This window comes from Conger conger, chromosome 17 (genome assembly GCF_963514075.1).
Source record: "Conger conger chromosome 17, fConCon1.1, whole genome shotgun sequence".
Taxonomy (NCBI): domain Eukaryota; kingdom Metazoa; phylum Chordata; class Actinopteri; order Anguilliformes; family Congridae; genus Conger; species Conger conger.
In genome coordinates, this window is record NC_083776.1 from 23,277,660 (window position 1) to 23,294,158 (window position 16,499).

The 16,499-nt window shown below is 46.3% G+C and overlaps 1 protein-coding gene across 2 annotated transcripts in view; it reads right to left on the reverse strand.

Moving 5' to 3' along the window:
• Positions 1-56: 56 nt before the first annotated feature.
• The window catches only part of LOC133116181 (immunoglobulin-like domain-containing receptor 2), a 24,128-nt gene continuing 7,685 nt past the window's right edge, over positions 57-16,499 (reverse strand). The window contains exons 3-10 of one of the 2 annotated variants that reach the window (XM_061225475.1): positions 15,035-15,154; positions 12,216-12,272; positions 9,523-9,669; positions 8,347-8,514; positions 7,505-7,618; positions 4,621-4,825; positions 3,351-4,020; positions 57-2,246 (exon numbers count right to left, since the gene is read on the reverse strand). In XM_061225475.1, the coding sequence (XP_061081459.1) occupies positions 2,211-2,246; positions 3,351-4,020; positions 4,621-4,825; positions 7,505-7,618; positions 8,347-8,514; positions 9,523-9,669; positions 12,216-12,272; positions 15,035-15,154 (1,517 nt within the window). In that variant the 3' untranslated portion in view covers positions 57-2,210. The remainder of the gene's footprint in view (positions 2,247-3,350; positions 4,021-4,620; positions 4,826-7,504; positions 7,619-8,346; positions 8,515-9,522; positions 9,670-12,215; positions 12,273-15,034; positions 15,155-16,499) is intronic. The other variant, XM_061225476.1, reaches the window with a different exon arrangement.

Below are 16,499 nucleotides of genomic sequence, written 5' to 3' on the forward strand. Positions count from 1 at the left end.
AAACACACACACACACACACACACACACATTCAATTAAGTCACAGACAGTAACACATGACTTTGTAGAGGAGACGATGTTTATATCAAAACCAAAACAAGGAGGACAGTAAAAAAAGTAAAATACAGCAAGAAGAGTGAAAAAATTACAGTCAAACAAATGTTCCGCTTGGTGACTCAACATCCCTTGCGCAATAATGGATAAAACAAACACAGAATGGGAATATACTTATACTGTACCAGGGCCAGGCCATTGAAGGATCTGAATCAGAATGTGCAGTACTAACACTGGATTAAAAAGATTTCTGTTGTGTCCACAGTAGGGTTAGCAGGGCACAGGGAGGCGTGAAAAAGAAGGGGGGGCTGAGTTGATTGGGTAGTAGAATGATCTGGAAATGGGGCTTGTATTACAAAGGTTATGGGTTCATTACCCAGCTGGAGAGCTGCAGCTGTGCTGGTCACAGTACTTCATTAAAAACATCCAACAATATGAATGGATTGTGTGAACATGCTGGATGTAATTGTGTTATTCGGTCTGGAGAAGGGTCTCTGCTAAATGCCTAGATGAAAGGTAATGTTATGTGATGTAATTTACTGAAGGTTGGATCAGGGGCAGAGCTAAAGGGGGCCCTTCTCATTTGTCCCCGTATCCTGCACAAATAAGAGGCTGTGTCTCAAACTGAAGGCTGTGGCCTTGATGCCTTGTTGCCTTGATGCCTGATTAGTCACTGTCCTTCAAAGGAGTGTTTGGAAGTGCTTAGGCAGCACTAATGTCAGACGCACTTTGAAGGCAGGAAAACGTCAGAGTCAAAGTGACGTGATTACAAGCAGTTTAGCTGCCAAGTTCATGGAAAGCTCACAGGATTTCAGTATGTTAAGCAATTAAAATGTAGTTTAAAAAATATATAATTGGAACAAAATATCAAGCTCGCTGTATACTTGGACTTGTGGATGAGCTATTTTACAGGTCTGTGCAAAATCCGCCACTGTTTTCAGCCACATTACTATTTTTACAGTAAGAAGCCTGATGTAATCACAAAGACTGACCAGGATATCCTACCCGGTGAAGGATACACGCATGCTGCCCTCAAAATTGTCCAAATAAAGGCACCTGAGAAGGCATACGTTTTCTGCTTTCGAATAGGATGGCAGTCGATGCCTTTCTAAGAAGGCAGCATTTCTGCAGTTTGAGACAGAGCCATTTCCTGATCCTCTCCTGGGTTGGCTGAAATAGGTGAACAGTGGGAGGAGTCTGAAGGGGTCATGCAGGCACATCACCGAGAATGACTGACACTGTGCGGCTGGCTCTCATGCGGTCAGCGTTGCCGGGTTACAGGGTTGCAGGGTTACAGGGTGCAGAAGTAGGCAGGGTGGCATTCACTCAGCTGAAGAGCATCTTTATCCACAGCCCTGTGGCAGGCTCTGGGGGGTTTGGGGTACAGGGTGGGGAAGCACACTTCAGGCAACCTCTCTGCCCTAAAACAAGACCAGGCACACACCAAGTGGCAGGGATGACATTGTGCGCATGACTGTAATGATTAAAATTTTATGAAAGAGCAGTGACCTGGCTAACAGGTCAATATTAGTCACCAAACTGTCTGCTGACGCAAAGCCACACTCATACACACTTTTCTGTCTTCAGATGCAAAGCCACACTCATACACACTTTTATGTCTTCAGACGCAAAGCTACACTCATACACACTTTTCTGTCTTCAGACGCAAAGCCACACTCATACACACTTTTCTGTCTTCAGGCACAAAACCACACATACTTTTTAATGTGTTTTGAAATTGGACCACTTGGACGCTATAACTTTTGGCACTAGACTACATTACCCATCACACTGTCCACCTCCCGCAGGACAAGGAATTCTAGGTAGGAATACTGTAAACAGATCTCAAGCTGCGGATGTGTAACAGTAGTGGTCTTAAGGAGACACTGATAAGGCAGGATCACAGAGAGGTTCATATACTCTCCTGAACAAGGAAGTACATTGTCCCTAAAAACCATGGCTTCATTGTCCATAGGCTCATTGACTGATGCATTATGTCTGTCCAGTCAGTTTGTAAATTCATATGTAGTGCTTCTTCACTTTGTTGATTGATTAATAATGCCTGAGCAGTCTGCTTGTTGATTGATTGATACTTCCTGCATGTCCAGTACGCTCTGTGACTGGCAGAGCCAACGTGGGTCTCCTGTTCTCCGAAGTTCACACTATGAGAGAATCTCTGCTTAGGAGAGTGTTCTGTTAAAAAAACACCAGAAGCCATGTTAGTAAAGTGCACCACAGCAACCCGGCCATCATTCAGCTCGTCTTCTGTTAGTCGGGTCTGCCTGGGAGACAGAGTGAGAAACCATGGCAATCATGCAGCATGTGATCGGTTAGTCAGGTCTGCCTGTGATAATCCATAGCAATCATGCAATCATGTGCAGTTAGTGAGCTCTGTGAGTGAGGTCACTAACCTGAGACCAGGATTACACACTGACATGAGTCTCACTCAGAATGTGATTAACACTAAATTATATTTTAATGAAAAAGCATCCATTCATTAAAAAGAGAAACACTTAAAGAGAAACTACATTAAATATTGTTTTGCATCCAGCTGCAACACATTTTAGTAAAGTGATTTAGTTTAAATAGATTTTTGATTGGTTTAATGTTCAATTTTCTTTCCCTCCTTATATATTAAAATGCATTTATAAATAAAAATCAACAAAACATTTTAACGAAGGCGCATAATTAATACAATGACAAACCAAAATATAACATTTTCAAATCGGCACTTAAATCATCTTAAAGCTTGCTCAAGGAATATGAACACAACTCAAACTGGTAATAAGTCCAGCTTATTTGATCAGAAACAATCTTCTTATTGATTTGTATTCTCCACATTAGAAGTCGGTTATTCTATGGTTTCTTGTGGCTGTTCTGTCCACTGTAGATCATAACATGTCCTCTGCAATTCGCTTTTACAGAAGCGGAGCCGTTGTAACTCTTGGCCTAACTCTTGTACAGGTAACTCTTGGCCTAACTCTTGTACAGGTAACCCTTGGCCTAATTCTTGTACAGGTAACCCTTGGCCTAATTCTTATACAGGTAGCCCTTGGCCTAACTCTTGTACAGGTAACTCTTGGCCTAACTCTTATACAGGTAACTCTTGGCCTAATTCTTGTACAGGTAACCCTTGGCCTAACTCTTATACAGGTAACTCTTGGCCTAACTCTTATACAGGTAACTCTTGGCCTAATTCTTGTACAGGTAACCCTTGGCCTAACTCTTATACAGGTACCTCTTGGCCTAACTCTTATACAGGTAACTCTTGGCCTAACTCTTCTACAGGTAACTCACCACTTTCCGGGGCTTCCCGTGTTCGTCCCTGTGCTCTGGCAGAGTGTGGGACACACTCTGGTTTGGGCGGGTGTAGCAGAAGGGGCGGGGCACAGGCTCGGCGGTGCGATACCGCTCAGCCTCCAATTCGCAGTAGGGGGGCAGCGGGTCCTCCTCCTCGGGCCGGTTGCTAGGCGACCTGCTGAGGTAGCAGTCGCTGCTCTTCTTGGAGCTGGCCTTGGAGGGTGTGTCGCTATGGAAACTGTCCTCCTCGCCCCCCCGGCCGCCGCGGCCCCGGGCCTTGCGCTCCAGGACGCTGTTGAGGAAGGCGTCGTCGTAGGCGGGGCCCCCCCGGGCCGCACGCTCGCTTTCGCCCGTGTCGCGACGCTTCCGGGGCGAGGGAGGGGGCCGGCCCCAGTCCCGCTCCCGCTCCCGCTCCCGACCCCGCTCCTTCCTGTAGGGTTCGGGCTGCTGGTGCTCCAGCCAGGCCTCGGGGGGCCCGTCCCGGAACGGGGGGGTGTGCTCGCGCTCCTGCAGCTCCAGCTCGTAGTCCCGCCTGCCGTCCCGAAACTCCCCCCGCCGCCCCCGCTGGTGGTACGTGTGAGCAAACTCCTCCAGCTCGTCCAGAGAGCCCGTGTGGCTGTTCGCCCGGAACACCTTCCTCTGCAGGTGCTCTGAGCGCGAGTTCCACCTACACACCAGCACACACACACCGTCAGAACCACAACACACACACACACACCGTCAGAACCACAACACATACACACACCGTCAGAACCACAACACACACACACACACACACCGTCAGAACCACAACACACACACACACACTCACACACACACACACACACACACCGTCAGAACCACAACACATACACACGCACACACACACACACCGTCAGAACCACAACACACACACACACACACACTCACACACACACACCGTCAGAACCACAACACACACACAAACACACAGCCAGCACACAGACACATACACAGCCAGCTCTCACACACACACATGGCCAGCACACAGACACACACACACACATGCAGTCAGCACACACACGCACACACACACACACACAAATGCAGCCAGCACACACACATGCAGCCAGCACACACAGATATGATGGGCAGACATCTTTAACTGTTATAAATGTGGAAGGTCATTAATAACTGGAGGTGATTAATAACAAAGGAATGAATGTGACTTTTATTTTGACTTATTTTCATGTTCCACTAACAGACAGGCAGACTCTGTAGATAAGGGCCCTGTTCGACCCTCCCGTACCTGCTCTGCGGCTCATCCTCTCGGCTGCCTCGGTGAGGGTGGCGGGTGGAGCGGCGGGTGTGGGAGGTGGAGGCGGTGCGCAGGTCGTCCAGTGGGCCGTCGTGGTCAGAGATGGCGGGCATGGCTTTCCTCTGGACCTGGCGGTAGGTCTGCCGGAAGTCCAAGTCGCCCTCGTGGAGCGAGCTCAGCTCCGACATACTGCTGGCTGCGGAGACACGCCGTCGCCGTGGAGACCAGGTCAACTGACCGCCGGCGTCACCCTTAACATTGGCTACACCCCCCAGCGTCTGCCGCAGGACAGACCACCCCCCCTACCCTCTGTTAGATCCTTTGCCGAGAGAGAGTACCCTCTTACCTGTGGTAAGTGACATGACCCCAAAAACCTAATGGACCAGTTTCACAAACACAGATTAAGCTTAGTCCTGGATTAAACTAAATTTTGTATGGAAATTCTCCATTCAAAATTGAATTAAGGCTTAATCTGTCTGCGAAACTGAACCATTGTCAGGTAAGGTCAGCCAGGACCAGTGAAATGAGCTATGGAACATGCACTAGTTCTCACATTACCCTCTTTCACTTTGGAATTTAAAGCAAAGGCTAGTATGTATTTTTAAACGTGTTAAAAAGTGAAGACCATTCTTCAGCACGTTATGTAAAAGCACTGAGCAGGTGGAGACAGAGGGAGAGTAAATGATTGGATGTCTGGACTAAGACTCAACTGCTGTGTCTCCATGGCGTTGCCTGGAATTACAGTGAGAGCAGTGTTTACAGATGAAGGTCAGACTGTAGACACTGGGACAGAGAGCACTGCCAATGAAGGCCATATTTCACTCCAGGATTCAAACAGTCCACACACCACACACACAGAGACACAAACACGCACACACACGCATATATATACACACACATATACAGTGGTGTGAAAAAGTGTTTGCCCCCTTCCTGATTTCTTATTTTTTTGCATGTTTGTCACACTTAAATGTTTCAGATCAAACACATTTAAATATTAGTCAAAGACAACACAAGTAAACGCAAAATGCAGTTTTGAAATGAAGGTTTTTATTATTAAGGGAGAAAAAAAATCCAAACCTACATGGCCCTGTGTGAAAAAGTGATTGCCCCCTAAACCTAATAACTGGTTGGGCCACCCTTAGCAGCAACAACTGCAATGAAGTGTTTGAGTCACTTACAGCGCTGTGGAGGAATTTTGGCCCACTCATCTTTGCAGAATTGTTGTAATTCAGCCACATTGGAGGGTTTTCGAGCATGAACCGCCTTTTTAAGGTCATGCCACAGCATCTCAATAGGATTCAGGTCAGGACTTTGACCAGGCCACTCCAAAGTCTTCATTTTGTTTTTCTTCAGCCATTCAGAGGTGGACTTGCTGGTGTGTTTTGGATCATTGTCCTGCTGCAGAACCCAAGTTCGTTTCAGCTTGAGGTCACGAACAGATGGCCGGACATTCTCCTTCAGGATTTTTTGGTAGACAGCAGAATTCATGGTTCCATTTATCACAGCAAGTCTTCCAGGTCCTGAAGCAGCAAAACAGCCCCACACCATCACACTACCACCACCATATTTTACTGTTGGTATGATGTTCTTTTTCTGAAATGTGTTACTTTTACACCAGATGTAATGGGACACACACCTTCCAAAAAGTTCAACTTTTGTCTCGTCAGACCACAGAGTACTTTCCCAAAAGTCTTGGGGAACATCAAGATGTTTTCTGGCAAAATTGAGATGAGCCTTAATGTTCTTTTTGCTCAGCAGTGGTTTTCGTCTTGGAACTCTGCCATGCAGGCCATTTTTGCCCAGTCTCTTTCTTATGGTGGAGTCATGAACACTGACCTTAACTGAGGCAAGTGAGGCCTGCAGTTCTTTGGATGTTGTTGTGGGGTCTTTTGTGACCTCTTGGATGAGTCGTCGCTGCGCTCTTGGGGTAATTTTGGTCGGCCGGCCACTCCTGGGAAGGTTCACCACTGTTCCATGTTTTCGCCATTTGTGGATAATGGCTCTCACTGTGGTTCGCTGGAGTCCCAAAGCTTTAGAAATGGCTTTATAACCTTTTCCAGACTGATAGATCTCAATTACTTTCTTTCTCATTTGTTCCTGAATCTCAGCATGATGTCTAGCTTTTGAGGATAATTTGGTCTACTTCACTTTGTCAGGCAGGTCCTATTTAAGTGATTTCTTGATTGAGAACAGGTGTGGCAGTAATCAGGCCTGGGTGTGGCTAGAGAAATTGAACTCAGGTTTGATAAACCACAGTGAAGTTATGTTTTAACGGGGGGGGGGGGGGGGCAATCACTTTTTCACACAGGGCCATGTAGGTTTGGATTTCTTTTCTCCCTTAATAATAAAAACCTTCATTTCAAAACTGCATTTTGTGTTTACTTGTGTTGTCTTTGACTAATATTTAAATTTGTTTGATGATCTGAAACATTTAAGTGTGACAAACATGCAAAAAAAGAAGAAATCAGGAAGGGGGCAAACATTTTTCACACCACTGTATATTATACACACATATGCATAGACACAAACACACACACAAACACACACACAAACATATATACACAAACACGCATATACACACACACACACACACACACACACACACGCATAGACACAAACACACACACACAGACACACACACACACAAACACGCACACACAGATACAGACCGACAGACACACACATACAGATACAGACACACACAGACACAAACACGCACACACAGATACAGACAGACAGACAGACACATACACACACACACAGATACAGACACACCCATATACACAGACATGCACACACACACCATACACACATAGATACAAACACGCACGTTGATGGCTGACTTGGTGTGAGAAGGATCTGTGGGGCTTACATTGGTGGCAGGATCTGTGGGCGGGCTCGAACTGGGCAAGCTCCTTCTCTACGTGGCACACCACCTTCATAGAGTCCTGTTCCTTATTGGCCGGGAGTCGGTACCCAGCATGCACTGGGGGGGACAGATAGCGAGTTCCGTCTCACACACATGCTCAGATAAGACACGAAACCCATGCATTATCTGCTTTTGCATATATACAAAACCATGGATGACATGACAGCATGTCGAAATTAAGGTTTTAGCAACACTCTTTTAACAATGTTATCTGTTACGGTTAGTTCACATTGTGTTAAAGTCTTATTATTGTACTGTTTTTAGGAATGGAGTATTAGGACACAACACCCAAGCTGAAGACATAGACATGTCATCTGTGAGAATGGACTTCATAAATGTGGACGTCTAATCTAGCAGACAGGTATCACTCTGAAACACACTTCAGTGTCAAAGCGAAAGCAATTATATGCTATTCTGTATATATAGCTATACTTCAAGTGAAAAACAATGCAATTTTTGAGCAAGGACTGCTGTTTCCCATAATTCCCATAATCCCCTGCAGCCTGTATTATCATTCCAAGCTAAATCTGATGAAGTAGCAACAGACCTGGGTCACATACATAATTGTTTAGGATTTTATTAAAGTTCTGCACTTGATTGATTTTGCCTGGTGCAACTGGACCAGCAGGCAGGGTTTACACTTCATTTCCAATACACCAGACAAGCTCAGTAAAGTGTAGAAAAGCATTTGAATTCAAAACAATGACCTATTTGACCCAGGTATGTGTAGTAACCCTCTGGGCGTGAGCGCTTATGGATGCTCACCCGCGGGGAGCAGGACTCACCTCCTACAATGTTGTTCTCCATGGGCGGAGTGGGGGTCATCTTGGGGGCTGCTATTATGGTGGAGGGGGCAGCAGGCACCATGGTGGGAACTTGGGGGATGTAGTATGGGGGGTACATGCCCATGGGAGGATAATGGCTTCCCTTCACCGCCTTCCCTGCCTCATACACTGAAGTAAAAGAAAGACTGCCGTCTTACTCATAAAGCACTGCTAAGTGTGCTAAGTGCTCATGACAGAATGACTGTATGACAGAATGTGCATTTGTGTACATATACAGTAGAAACATACAGTTGTTTTTGTGTACGTGCATGTATGTATGAGAGTATGTGCATAGGCATGTGTGTGTGGCTGTATGTGAGAGTGTGTGTATGTGAGAGAGAAAGTGTGAACTCCTGGCACATATATAGATGCCAGCATATACGAAAGCACATTCCCACAAACTAGAGACAAAAAGTACACAGTGTGGTAATATGCCCTGGTGTACTCACAGTGGTATAGGCGCTGGTGTACTCAGTGGTATAGGCCCCGGTGGACTCAGTGGTACAAGCGCTGGTGTACTCAGTGGTATAGGCCATGGTGTACTCACAGTGGTATAGGCGCTGGTGTACTCAGTGGTATAGGCCCTGGTGGACTCAGTGGTATAGGCGCTGGTGTACTCAGTGGTATAGACCCTGGTGGACTCAGTGGTATAAGCGCTGGTCTACTCAGTGGTATAGGCCCTGGTGTACTCACAGTGGTATAGGCGCTGGTGTACTCAGTGGTATAGGCCCTGGCGGATTCAGTGGTATAGGCGCTGGTGTACTCAGTGGTATAGGCCCTGGTGGACTCAGTGGTATAAGCGCTGGTGTACTCAGTGGTATAGGCAATGGTGTACTCACAGTGGTATAGGTGCTAGTGTACTCAGTGGTATAGGCGCTGGTGTACTCAGTGGTATAGGTGCTGGTGTACTCAGTGGTATAGGCCCTGGTGTATTGACAGTGGTATAGTTTGTGGTGTAGGCCCTGGTGTATTGACAGTGGTATAGGCGCTGGCGTACTCAGTGGTATAGGCCCTGGTGTATTGACAGTGGTATAGTTTGTGGTGTAGGCCCTGGTGTATTGATAGTGGTATAGGCGCTGGTGTACTCGGTGGTATAGGCGCTGCTGTACTCAGTGGTATAGGCCCTGGTGTACTCACAGTGGCGGGGGCAGCAGCAGGTGTCGGGGCAGCAGCAGCAGGGCACGTAGCAGCAGCAGGAGTGGGGGCAGCACTGGCACCAGCAGATCCCCACCAGCAGGAGGAAGCAGAAACCGCCCAGGATCACCACGGTCACAAACACCCACTCTGCAGGGGAGAGACAGTTTGTATCATTTAAGTTAAGGTTAAGCTTAAATTTTAGTTATACTTATATTGATCCTGTGGGGTCATCCGTCCTCTGCATTTGACCTATTCTAGCTACTTAGTAGGAGCTGTGGGCAGCCACAGTGCAGCGCCCAGGGATCAACTCCAGTTATGAGACCAGTGCTTTGGTCAATGGCAATGGCAGGAGTGTACCTAAGCAACATACATGTCTACACACAAGACCATTAGGGTATGTGTGAACACAAGCACAACCCTGTGGGATATGGAGAACAGCACAGAACACAACTTCCATCTTTCGTCCACAAGGTCTTCAGGTTTTTCTTTTTGCCTTAATATCAGCAACCAATTCAGACCAAAAAATGAGGCGAGTTAACTGGGTAACCGACTGCTTTAACTGATCAATTAAGTGCAGAGTGACAACAGAAACCAGGAATGAAGATAACTGCTCTATGTTGTTGTTTACAACCACAACCACCCCAGGGCCACACAAGTAGTGTTTTAATTATTTTATGGAGCACTATTCAAACATTTTTGTTTCGGGCCACCAAAACCCTATGGCAGGCCCCGTTCCTATGTGCCTGTTTATGGAGTGATGACTGAGAGATCTGGGTCCAGGATATAAAAAATATATAAATAGACAAAGGTGAAGACTGAGGCCGGGGGCTGGTCAGGCCAGGCAAAGCTGGGGGTGCTGTTTGTGTAGGGCTGGGAACAGGAAATGTATTCCCTGCTAAAAAAACAGCTCACGCTAAGTTTTGAAACACTGATCTGGTGGCTACCAGCTGTTTCAAAACATAGCTTGAGCCATTCAAACCATGTTAAGCTGGGAGCTGGTCTGAACTGGTCAACCAGCTACCAGCTTGACATGGTTTGAACAGCTCAAGCTATGCTTTGAAACAGCTCGTAGCCAGCAGCTCAGTCAAGCTACCAGCACTAGCTGGCTGACCAGCTCATACCCAACTAGACCAGCTTGGACATGCTGGTTGACCAGCTCATACCCAGCTGGGCAATTTTATGACCGGCTCAATTTTCAAGCGGGTCCAGCTGGCATAGCTGGATTTTACAGCAGGATTTCCTTTAAAACACTCCACAGACAGCATGAGTACATCCTGAGGTAATACAGCATAATCACCAGTCCAGACAGACTGTGGCAAACAATGACTCCTCTCACAGACACTGCCAAGAGATGAGCTCTTTCATAGACACTGACAACAACAACCGCTCTCACTGTTTTTCATATGAGGGAGAAGGGGGTGGCAGGGGAGTATAATGGTAAGGAAACTGGGCTTTTAACTCAAAGGCTGTGGGTTTGGAATCTCAGTTGGATAACTATGAAAGAATAAGACTCTTGATATAATGATATAAAGCGTCGTATTCTTTCATAGTTTCTCCTTTTTTTGACTCTACACCTTGAGCTGCTGCGTTAGCGTGCGTGAGTCTCTTCGGACATTTAATCCCAAAAATCACACACTGGGACATGACTGCTGTACCCTAGAGAAAGGTACTTACCTGGAGTTCTTCAGTGAAATATCCATCTGTATTATAAACGGACCATCTGCACACGAACGGTCTGAGCAGCGACTCTGGATAGGCGAGTCAGATGGAGGCCAAAGTGCAGCAGGAGCAGTGAAAGGGGCCGCACACAGAGCCTTAATAACAGGGCTGTCTTACAGGCGCCTGAACGCGTGGGGGGACATCTCAGCCCAAGATCAAAGTTCCTTTCATGTTCACTTTAATACGAACAAGCAGCAGAGTGTCCGAATTCAAGCAACCGTTCTGTCACGCTTCTCCGACATTTGTAAGACGTAGGAGAAAGAAGCGAGGAGTTTAGCCCCCCGTTTTGGCCACTGTGCAGAACACAGACAATAAATGTGCTCACGATTCCTCCTCCTCCTCCTCCTTTTCGGAAGCTGCCGGAAAGGGTTATCTACTGCGAGTGGAAGGGCCCGATTTTATCTGCACTCTAACACGGACCCACCCATTAATCACAACAACAACAAGGCTAATGATAGCCTTTCCGTTAGCCGAGATAGAAACGTTCACCAGACCCCTTCAGTGTCTGCCCCTGTCACACACACAAAGCCTCACTGAGTTACTGCTTTAATCAAATTCCCAGCATGTTTCCGTGCTACAAGTGCGCCAGCGCACAGAGTTACTGCTGTAATCACATCCATAGTTAGTGTGGCCGTAAAGCAACATGAGGGGGAAGATCCAAGTCCAGAAAGTAAGTCCTGCACAGTATTTTGTTCCAGTCACATGAATTTGTGAATTAGCACAATTCCTGAACCAGAATTAGAATTAATCAGTGAAATTAGCTGGCTGATTTCATGCGTGGAAGAATTACATGGCAAGACTTTTACTTTCTGACCCTTGGACTTTCCACCTCCGCAAAAGAGAAATGAGAATTGTGGGATGGGCGACTCCTCCAATTGGCTGGATAGAGCATGGCAGTTAGAAGCTGGGCAGATAGGGATAGAGCAGGAGGAAGTGAAAGAGGGAGCGAGAGACAGGTGAGGACAAACCCATACCTTCCATGATCTTTACATCGAACTCAGGCAGGAGATCGTTCTGCACACCTGTCATTCCTGGAAAGACAAGAGCAGAGGTAAAGGGCAGGACAGGTGTTAAGGGCAGCGGGGTTAGAGTTCAGAGGTCAAGGCTTAGGAGAAGAAGTGGACAGACTGACACAGCTGCATGCAGACGGCCACACGGACAGAAGAACCATGGAGACAAATGCCCGACTTGGGATTCTGAGTCAGGATACTTTTCAACATGGTCTCAACATATACCCATAAACCAGATTCAATATGATATGTTCAAATTATATATATCCAAATTCCAATATTGTATCATTTGAATTGTGCTGAAAATCTAGTCTCTGGCTCTTCTGTCGGTTAAGCGAGGATATGATGACATGCCTTTCGCACAGAGCAAGAGTGCATACAGATGACTACGAACTGAAGACCACTTTCCTGCACACAGTTTCATAGCATGAAAACCACTCTGTAGTTGAATAGTCTGAGAATGGGTTAATACCGACTCATTCTGCAGCTGGTTTCTGTCAACCTGAGACAAGAGTAGTTACAGCCTGTTACAAATCTGCTAAGGAGGAATGCATGTTTCACAAAAAGAGAGATTAATCGTTTAAAAGAGCCTAAATGATGCAGCAGAAATGTGCATTTGTGCTGCGCATGGGACATTTTCTTCAACAGGCTGCATCCTTCCTAGTGCAGGACTGTTGAGACAAAAGCATGCATTTTATAACTCACACCTGCGACTGCATGATACCCAAATCAAACCATGAGCTCACGTTAATAAAAATGAAGGCAGATAAGACACCCACACTCAGAAGCTTTGAATTGTAGTTTGCTTACTTCATAGAGCACTTTTTGGAGTTTCTGCTAATTGCTTGCCTTGGGTTGCGATCTTTAACAAGTGCTGTAAATTCTCCCGTGTTAATCTTCACGTGACAGAGTGGCGATAACTTCAGCCACTAATGTCCTGCTGTACAGCCAGCCAGCCATTCTCTGGAGCCTGTTTCACACACTGAACACTCTGTTTTTATACCTATACGTTCCCACACATATAGGGTTAACCTCACAGGTCAGAGGTCAAACTGTTTTCACTAGGGCTAATTTTAGCTGGGGTGCCATATTTCTGAGGGTTTACGCACTCTATAGAAAGGACATACACGCACACACACATAGTGTCACAATTTTATTATTTTATTATAACAAAAACCAGTGAACAACTGAAAATCCTTGTACTCCTACAGCAGTCTCCACTGGGATCAGCTGGGATCACTGGCCATGGCAGACAGTCACTCAAAATGGCACCTTCTCAAAAAGAACAGGAGAGAGTGTGACTTCAGGCTTGCCTTGCCTCTCCCACTGTCTGTCTCACTCCCACTCCCTCTCTCACTGTCTGTCTCACTCCCACTCCCACTCACTCTCTGTGTCTCTGTTTCTTTTACCCTGTGAAATAAACTGCAGCTCATTCCTCTGTTGCTACAGCAAGGCTAACTAGCAGATTGCACATACACTCCATGTCTCCAGTAAGAGTGTGATAAAGGCCCTTTCTCATAACAAAAGCGGCAGAGACAGCTCATCCCTATCTCTGCATCGGTCTACTCCTCCCTGTGTGTAATTACGCCCTCATTACTGCCCAGGGGTGAGGCCTGGTGCAGCTCTGAATCTACATCACAGACTCTCACATGTTCTAATGTAGTCCTTACTTTCATTTCCTGTACAAAGTATGGTTTTATCCCCCTCTTCCCTACTCCCTCCCCCCCCCCCTCTCTCTCTCTCTCCCTCTCTCCCTCTCTCATACACACACATACACCTTTTATTGGGAACAGAATATGGATTTTAACAACACAGTTTTTTGTCTCACGTACAAGCATTTTTGTTTATGAGCCGAGCTGGAAGGGTGAGTCAGGGAATTAAAAATGAGAAAGCACATATATTAAAGCTTTTGTATGTACAAGAAAAACATCCTGTATGACAAGCTGGTCTATGGTACATGCACGGTTAACATGCTAACAACAGGCTTACCGGCATTCATCGCATGCACTGTGAACTGAAACTTGATGCTTGATTTATGAGCACATGTCTTAAAGAAGTTCAGCATTGGTATAACACAGCCAGAACAAAAAAGGACAGATTATTCATTGATATTGTTGCTTCAATACAGACACAGCAAAGCCCCCCCCCCCCCATCTTGCTTTCTCTCCCTCTTCCCCTCTCCTTCATTCCCCTCTGCTGGACCTCTTTCCACATGTCTGTTTCTATGGGAACAGCATAAGTAGTGACTTGCATTGGACAATTTGCACAATTGGCAGCCTGGCCTTAACCTGACATGCCATAGCTACAATAAGAGAGAAAGAAATAATGCTGGTGTTATTGAAGAGAACCTTTAACACACAGTGTAGCCGCGTGAGTATATCAGCGTGCTTAGTGGCTGAGCAGACAGCAGGCCCCACAGGCCCAGTGAGGGAATGGGCTCTGTGGCCAGAAACTCCCTGAGAAACAGTCTCCCCAACAATAGGCCCACTCACAGGGGATCAAAGGCCCACATCTCAACATGGCTGCCACTCAGCCGCCACCATGGCAACGCTTGTAGGTGCTCTCTAGGATAAAGACGCTTAATCAGCAACACACACACTCACACACACACACACACACACACACACACACACACAAACACACACAAACACACACACACACACACACACAAATAGAACCTACAGATTTGACTTGAGAAAAAAGTGAGTGTTAAACCCCAGTCTGCTCATGTAATAACAGAGGGGACTGGCTGTAAGAATTGTTCATATTCCCTTCAGACTTACCCAACACCAGTAACTCCACTTTGTCCTCGCTCTTGCCCTCGACGTCATCAGAGATGATCACCTTGCAGAAGTACACACCGCTGTCTCCCCACATCAGCTGGCCAATACGGAGGTCAGCCTCTGCACAGAGAGAGAGAGAGAGAGAGAGAGAGGGTCAAAGGTCATCTCCAGCTAGAGAGGAAGAGACTCACTGCAGTATGTATTAGAATATCTGTGCTGAGAAGGGAAACACGCTTAAACATGAACATCCAGATAGTCCAGCACAGCACAGCACAGCACAGCACATACTCCCATAGACAGAAATCCTGCTCGGCGCATTCTCGTTAGTGTATAGTAATCAAATCCTCACATCATAATTTCGGCACTTCTACTCAGGAAACATAGCACACCAGCAGCAGCCAGTGCTTCTGGGAAATGTAGTTCCTAAGAACAATAACGTTGAATCCCACAATGCAGGAACAACTATTTTTCTCCTCCATTCCACTAGTGAAGTGAATAGAATCTCTGTGTTCCTAGCAATCCAATGCAGTCATTTTCAGTTACATCACCCCTGGTTAAGTGACAGGTACACATCACATCAAGCATGTGATGCTATAAATATAAATATAACGCTGTACATGTGTGAGAGAACTCATGAGAGATTCACAGTTCTCGGGGTTGCAGTAGAAGAGTATGTTCTGCATTGGGCAGGAGCTGACCGCCAGTGCATGACGCAGGAGCAGCACGGATCAGGTTCTGCAAGGCTGAGCGGAATTAACCAGCACATTCCCAAACCGCTCAGGATTAGCCCGAAAAGCGGGATACACGTCATTAAATACAGCCGTAAAAGCAGCCCGCTAATTATATTAATCCTGTCATTAGATTACAGGCATTTGGCAGATGGTCTTATCCAGAGTGACCTACAACAAAGTGCAAAACCAGGGACAAGTGCGCTGAAAATGCTAGAGAGAAGCACAGTTCCAAGCGCTAGAAGTGACCTGTAGCTGTATCTGTTGAGAACAAAGCAAAGCACTCCATATTGCACTCCATATTTTCACTCCGTATTGTCTCGTTGCCTTTGAGCCTTCTAATCACAAATTAGTGATTAGAACCTTCTTAGCAGAACATTCTAATGCTGATGTCACGCTCATTAATTGTCCAGTATTTTGCAGTGTTCCAGCAATGGAGTTCTAGAACGCTGACTTCAAAAATTCCCCCAAAAAACCCTACTCTTCAAAGGGTCAGTGCAGGTTCGTCTGCTCTTAACACCTCTTCTGAGTGCTACTCCTCTAAGAATGAGTCACTCTCGGCACTGTGGTTTACTTTATTAAAGCCATGCTGACTATGACTGAACAATGCAGCAGGATGAGACATCCAGTAGCTGTTAAAGTGCACTGCTACACTGTGCGGTGACCTTCATCCTTCAGTAAACACAAAAAGGAAGAAGAGAGAGCTTGAATACAACATATTTCTTAGGAATGAGTGT